The sequence below is a fragment of the Chiloscyllium plagiosum genome, chromosome 3 (assembly GCF_004010195.1).
Source record: "Chiloscyllium plagiosum isolate BGI_BamShark_2017 chromosome 3, ASM401019v2, whole genome shotgun sequence".
Taxonomy (NCBI): domain Eukaryota; kingdom Metazoa; phylum Chordata; class Chondrichthyes; order Orectolobiformes; family Hemiscylliidae; genus Chiloscyllium; species Chiloscyllium plagiosum.
Window position 1 is genome coordinate 23,706,142 of NC_057712.1, and position 7,524 is coordinate 23,713,665.

Below are 7,524 nucleotides of genomic sequence, written 5' to 3' on the forward strand. Positions count from 1 at the left end.
CCACAAAGGTATACAGGAAAACCACACACACAGACCAAGTCCTGAACTACGAAAGCAACCACCCAAACATACACAAAAGAAGTTGCATCAAGACACTGTTCAAAAGGGCCACAACATACTGCAGCACACCAGAACTGCAAAAAGAGGAAGAAGAACACCTCTACAATGTATTCGCCAAAAACGGATACCCCCACAATTTCATCAACGGGTGCCTAAGGGAAAGACAACGGAATGAGGACATGCCACAACCCAAAGGACTACCCACGTTATCATACATCAAGAATGTTTCTGAACTTACAGCCAGACTACTACGACCACTAGGACTCATAACAGCACACAAACCAACAGCCACTCTCAGACAACATCTCACCAGGACAAAGGACCCGATATCCAGCATGAGCAAAACCAATCTAGTGTACAAAATCCCATGCAAGGACTGCACAAAACACTACACAGGACAAACAGGAAGACAGCTAACGATCCGTATCCATGAACACCAACTAACCGCGAAACGACATGACCAGCTATCCTTAGTATCCACACACGCAGATGACAAGCAACATGAGTTGGACTGGGACAATACTACTATTATAGACAAGCCAAACGGAGAACAGCCAGGGAATTCCTAGAGGCATGGCACTCATCCACAGATTCTATCAACAAACACATCGACCTGGACCCAATATATCGGCCACTGCAGCAGACAGCTGGAACTGACAACCGGAAGCGGCAGAGACAAACCACTATAAATGCCAGAGGAAACATCACAGAAGCGCTTCACAGGAGGCTCCCAAGCACTGAGGATGTCACCTAGACAGGGGACGAAACGTCTGCAACACAAATTCCCAGCTCGGCGAAAAGAACCACAACAAAGATAACAAGACTTTTAGTTTTCATTGGTTTTCATTTAAATAACTGACACAGAAACGGGCCTGAGAGAAATCAGTAATTGGGTATCCCAAAATGAAATTAACAAGAATAGTAAATTGTGAGGAAGGATGCAGAGAGTGATGAAAGATTAGTACAACGGGAACCTAGTAAAAACACAGTTCTGTGCAGAAAATTGTGCCTTAGTATGTTTGGGTAGAGAAAAAGCAGGGAAAGTATGTGCTAAATAGTTAAAATTCTGAAAAGTTAAGGAAGAGTGATCTAGGAGAATACACAGATGATGGGAGAAATTGGTTATGTCACTTTTTTAAAATATAACAGTGTAACTCTAAAAAATATAAAAATATTTTAAAAATTCTTCAGTGGCAATCAGCAATACAAGTGCTGGATATTGGATAATCAAACAAACACAACCTTCTTAAAGACTCTGTCCCAAATGCGAGAAAATAAGTTGGCGAGTAGAGGTAAAGAAACTTGCTTCCACCTCATCAACCCCCCCCCCCCTCCAAACTGCCTTCCTTCCAAAGTTGTCACCTGTGGTCCTAGAGGTGTGGAAACATGTCAGACATCATCTCATTATTACTGCAATGTCCTATAATCAATGCATTAAAAGGACTGCACAGCACTCCTTTAATAGCCTAACAGTCAGGGTGACATTGGCGACCATCTTTCTTTCCCAATTAAACATTGTAGCATCAGTGCTATGACTGCTTATTAAAGCAAGTGTGTCAAAAGCAGGCAATGATTCTTAAGATCTAGATATCAAGGCAGGCATTATCTGCAGCCAGGTCTTTATGGATTCCATGTAAGACTACCTCCCTTCTAACTTTAAAAGATTTTAGCACACTTCAGAATAAAAATATTAACCAAATGTCCATTAAGGTGACCCAAACATTGATATTTGAGTGTAGTATGTGAGCATTGTCTTTCTACTGAAGTGTAGTGGTTTTTCCAATAGCAATAACGATTTTGATGTTTAGTTTTGCAGACAAGTGGAATCAAAGTGTGGGTGACTGCATAGGAGAATACGTAATTTTCTTTGTTAGACCTCAATACTATGTCATACTCCTAATGTGCATGATGTTCAATATAGTGTTCCTTCACTGCATGAGCAAGACATTGTGTTGTCCCCAGTTTTTAACTTTGTTGGTTATGGCTGATTAATGACAAATAAGAGTTCACTTCGCTTTGTTTTCAAATGTGCCCTTGATTGCCTATTTTGTATTTTTCCACAGATTAAAAAACTTGAAGGTCAACTCCATAAATCCGGATGCACTGATGGAAAGGCAAGAGAACGCTCTGACAAAGAAGAGTGGAAGGAGGACTCATGCACCACCTGCAAGTGCAAGGTATGAAGCAGCAGGTCTTCATCAAATCAGAGGAATTTATGGTAGTGCACAATGAATTACCTTCAGGTTTCATTTTGGTGAAATTATATCTGAGATTGCATTTGGCTCATCAAAAAGAGTGTTGTACAAAATTATCTTGGGATGTAGTCTGAAGTTCTGGGGTGGCATAGTGGCTCGGTGATTAGCACTGCTGCCTTGCAGCACCAGGGTCCCAGGTTCAATGCCTGCTTTGGTCGAATGTCTGTGTGGAGTTTGCACGTTCATCCCATGTCTATGTGGGTTTCCCCTGGGTGTTCTGGTTTCCTCCCACAATCCAAGGACATACAGGTTCGGTGAATTGGCTATGCTAAGTTGTCCATAGTGTTCGGTGCATTAGTCATGGGAATGGGTCTGGGTGGGTTACTCTTCAGAGGGTTGGTGTGGACTTGCTGGGCCGGAGGACCTGTTTCCATACTGTAGGGAATCTAATCTTCTGCTAAAGATCATTGCTTTGAGCTGGAATATTGTTATTTAGTTGTTAATCTCCTAAATGTTGCTTAGATTGGTCCCTGCGAAATTAACCTGACAGCAGGGCTCATTCTGCAACCTTTGCGGTTTACACTTGGACTTTAACTACCCAATAGTTGCAATAGGATCACCAACCTGACTGTGGGGATTAGCTGGAGCAGGAGCTGCACTTCTTATCAATGGAGCATTCTCACTACAAGTCATCGCAGTACCGTGGTCTCCCAATTGTTTCACGTTTAGGTTACCACCACAGCATCCCCTCCATTTGCCACTGTTTATTTGGATTTTAAAAATTGCATGTCTTTTCAATCTTTTTTTTTCAAATCTAAAAGTCTACAGAATGTACATGCATTGGTGCGGTGGTGAAGTAGAAATTCGGAAAAATTCTTAATTGATATTGGCCTGATTGATATCCAATTCCTGGGAGAAAGCAGGAAGGGACAAGTTGCATTTTGAGAATGACTGACTGGGTTGCAGCTTTTGATTTGATTCCAATTGGACTCAGAAAAAAAATCTTTCTGTTTTGCATTGCAGGCGGGACAGCTTACTTGCTTTGTTGAAACATGCCCACCAGTCAGATGTACTGATCCTGTGAAGGTGGCGGGAGCTTGCTGCTCAGTCTGTGCAGAAGAAATGATCAAGCAAAATGAATGGTCCTAAAGCCTCACTGCAGGACTGGAGGAGATGGACTGTCCTTGTAGTTGTACAGTGAATTGTGATGTCTGGACGTCAGTGTGCTTTCAAAAACTACCCACGAGTATTCAGTCAGAGTTGCAAAGAAAGCATCAATTTGAAGAAATCCCGAGAAATATTCAAAGAAAGTGCTCAAATGCATGCTTCACTGATTTCAAATCAACAGCATTTTATATGCACGAACCATGTGTGTACTGTCAAAGAAAAACACCACAATGCAAAAGTATTGAAAGGGAAGTAATGTGTGGTATGACATGGTGATTTCAATTTATCTGTCAATGTTTTCCTGGTGAGAAGCTTCTCAGGTTAGAAATGCCAAAATAAAAATTGGTGCTATATGTAATTTCTTGTATAAAACACTACAGTGATAAGGAGGAGATAACGTACCATAACGTTTCCAAACTACTTTTTATGTTTAAAGGCAAAAAACTATCTCAAGAACTTCTCTAGCTCATCGTATATATGTTAATTGTGCAAGTTTTTGTTTTGAATGGGTGCGAGAAAATGTTTCGGAGGAGAGAAAAAAACATTAAAAGCAGTGGTTTTATATATTTCACTCAGTCAGTGAGTCCCAGGTATATTGCGTGCTTAAAATCTAAAGGCTCAGATCTTCTGGTCTCTAAACAATTGGCAATTGGACATATCCTCAAAACTACAAATGAAAATTATGGAACTGACCACCCCCAACACCTGCCCCATTTGGCCCTAACCATCCGACACATATCACCTTCCAACTCACCCTCCACTCATCCTCTGACTCCCTCTCTGCCTTCCAACTTCCTACCACCTCCCCGATTGTCCTGCTTCGCACTCCCCAATACTTTAACTGTGTGGGTGATCATTTGTCTGGTCAGTGTCAGATAAAGGGGTTCTATCAGTGGCCGGAAGATAAGGGCCACAAAGTAATTTCACTCTCTTAAGGTGTTGAGACATATATGTAGGCTCATCCTATAGTTACTAATGTGAAGTTGTTACTCATACTTGTTTGGACGTTTGATAAATAGATGCCTACTAATTTGCAGATTGGTGTACATACTACATTGAAAAATTGCCCATGCTATTTCACTAATTGGCACTATATATCAGCGTTTTTATACAATGAGTGCAAATCATTTGTCAATCTATCAGAGCATTTAAAAGAAATCTTTTTTTTTTGATTATCTTTGTGGCTTGGCTACTGAATTTTCAACTCGAACAATTACACCTTATTGGATTTATGGCATTTTGCACTTCTGAATTTTTTTTTGGATTACTGTTTTTATATACTAGCAGATATTTTTTACATTGTAGTAATTTGTTATTGTAAACAAACATAAGCAATGGTGGGGGTGGGGAGGGAGGGAGATCCATAAGAGGGGTTTCTTGCTCCCTAATTATCCATTGAAAAGCTCTGCTAAAACAGTATTAAATGTCATTTAACATTTCTAACCATTGTTTCTTTATTGTTGGGAAGATTTTTTTTATTTATTTACTCAGATGTTAATTGGTCACTTTTAACCATCAATGAAGGACATTGAATAGCTTTTGTTTTAAAAATCATACCTCAACCTTTCATTTATGGTGCTATTTGATTTTAAGGCAACATTCCCATGTTACTTTTAAAAAAAAACACATTTGTTACATGCCAACCTCTTTACAAATCCAAGTTTTTAACTTGCACAAAAGATTTTGGGTGAAAAGTATCAGTGCATCAGAACAGGAACAAGACCTCTCATGTTTTTAATTTTGTTTTTAAGTACATTAAGCAAAAATGATGAGTTACCAACCATTTACAAAAGAAGTTGGACTTTGCGACATTTGACCTAAAGATACTGACCATTTTTTTTCAGGGGTTCTAGGATATAAAGGAGCAAGTTAGTTTATTGAAAATTATTTAAGTATGTGCTCTGCTTATATTTTAAGTAAAGTAATTTGGTTTTCATTCTTTGTTTGCATGTCTTTTTTTTATTTTTGTCTTGAGCATGCGAACAGGACTTTGAAATACGAGGCCTCCACCTGGTGCTGAATGATTCTCTGCAGGTTCTAACACCATTGAGTGGATTGCTCTGCCAGAACAAAATGAAGCAATTCCACTGCTTTGTTTCACATTTTTTCTCTCTCCTAACAGCAGTGCTGATGTAGTTTTTCATTCTGACCATTGTCATCTTTGTTTTTGTACACATTGTCCTGAGACCCGAGTGTCTTAATAGCCATATTGCTTTAATAAGACAGAAGAGGAACATAGCGTAAAACAATAAATTTACCAAAGAGACGTTTGCACTGTGTAATGCATTTGTATGAACCAAATTAAATGGACCACATTATCTGAAATATGCAGTGTCATTTTCCTAGTGTCACTCAGTCGCATGCATCAAATAAATAGTTGCTTTACAGTTGGCAATGGAAGAACCAACCTGTTTTATTTTAGATGGTGTTTGTTGGTATTCTGTGTCATTTAACATCACTGACAATAACAGCATTATGTAAATCATTACTTACCCAAGTGAAACTTGTGGAATAAATGCTGGGTGTGGACTTTCTCACCATTTCATGGAGATTAGAAATGTTTTACACACCAAGAAAGCGAATTCTGAATTTTCTGTGTCACATTAAATACATCCTGCCGCTGGCAATTCCATTTTTTTTGGATCACCATGAGTTAAAGTCCCAGTTGCATCATCAAGAATGGATGAAATGAATGGAGTCATAATGATTTAACCTTAACTTGTGTTTTAAAAGTCTGAATATTGTCAGAAATGACTAAACAATTCAACATTTTTAAGATGCTGGAAAAGATTGGTCGGGGTTTTACTGGCCAGAAGTAAGCCCTGTCTTTAGGTGCAGATTCAGAGCTACACGAGTGGATAGACGGCAAGACTGCATCAGCAATCTGCCCAGTGTGACCTTTTAAGGACAACAATTCTCCATGCTGACAGGCCAAGAAATCATCACTGCTAGGATCTCAAAGAAGACTATTTTTTGAGGCAGTCTCAGAGATGATAAAACCTTTTTTTTCCTAGGCCAATTGGGTACAACTAATCCCTCTAAAGGCAGCCCCTCCATCAGAAGTAGCTGTTGCTCTCCTTGAGCCTGAGAGCCTCTCGTACTGGAGCTCTAAACAGTTGATAGTCTTTCACTGCTACAGGGGAATGGTCTTCCCCAGTGCCAAGTTGAAATTCATTTGATGCCATTTACACATATCAGTACTCTAATACTGTGTATTTGGTTCTTCAATCTCTTCCAGTATGTTATGTTGTTTCCACGGTATTTCCTTTACATTTTCCCAGTTTTTCCATCTCCTTTGCATTCGTTCAGATGATATCGCTGCTGAAACTTTATTGCTGGAACAGCACAGCAGGTCAGACAGCATCCAGGGAACAGGAGATTCGACGTTTCGGGCACAGGCCCTTCTTCAGGAATGAGCAGAGAGTGTTCAGCAGGAGAAGATAAAAGGTAGGGAGGAGGGACTTGGAGGAGGGGCGTTGGAAATGTGATAGGTGGAAAGAGGTCAAGGTGAGGGTGATAGGTCGGAGTAGGATGGAGGCGGAGAGGTCAAGAAAAAGACTGCAGGTCAGGAAGGCGGTGCCGGACTAATGGGGACAGGACCGTGTCGAGGTATGCCGAGATGAGTTCGGTTGGGCAGGAGCAGGCTGAGACAACCAACCCAACCACCCTGTAGCACAGCATTTAAACTCCCCCTCCCACTCCACCGAGGATATGCAGGTCATTGGACTCATCCACCGCCAAACCACAACAACCAGACGGTCGGAGGAGGAGCGTCTTATCTTCCGACTGGGAACCCTCCAACCACAGGGGATGAACTTGGACTCCACCAGTTTCTTCATCCCCCCTCCCCCCACCTTGTCTCAGCCGAAATGGTCGGAGGAGGAGCGTCTTATCTTCCGACTGGGAACCCTCCAACCACAGGGGATGAACTTGGACTTCACCAGTTTCTTCATCCCCCCATCCCCCCAACTTGTCTCAGCCGAATCCCTCCAGCCCGGCACCGCCTTCCTGACCTGCAGGCTTCTTCTTGACCTCTCTGCCTCCATCCTACTCCGACCTATCACCCTCACCTTGACCTCTTTCCACCTATCACATTCCCAAC

At 41.1% G+C, this 7,524-nt stretch overlaps 1 protein-coding gene across 3 annotated transcripts in view; it reads left to right on the forward strand.

The window, feature by feature from the left end:
* The window catches only part of LOC122541771 (peroxidasin homolog), a 245,554-nt gene extending 239,866 nt beyond the window's left edge, over positions 1-5,688 (forward strand). For all 3 annotated transcript variants that reach the window (XM_043678736.1, XM_043678754.1, XM_043678744.1), the window contains 2 exons: positions 2,124-2,237; positions 3,279-5,688. In XM_043678736.1, coding sequence (XP_043534671.1) covers positions 2,124-2,237; positions 3,279-3,404 — 240 coding nt within the window. In that variant the 3' untranslated portion in view covers positions 3,405-5,688. The remainder of the gene's footprint in view (positions 1-2,123; positions 2,238-3,278) is intronic.
* Positions 5,689-7,524: the final 1,836 nt, after the last annotated feature.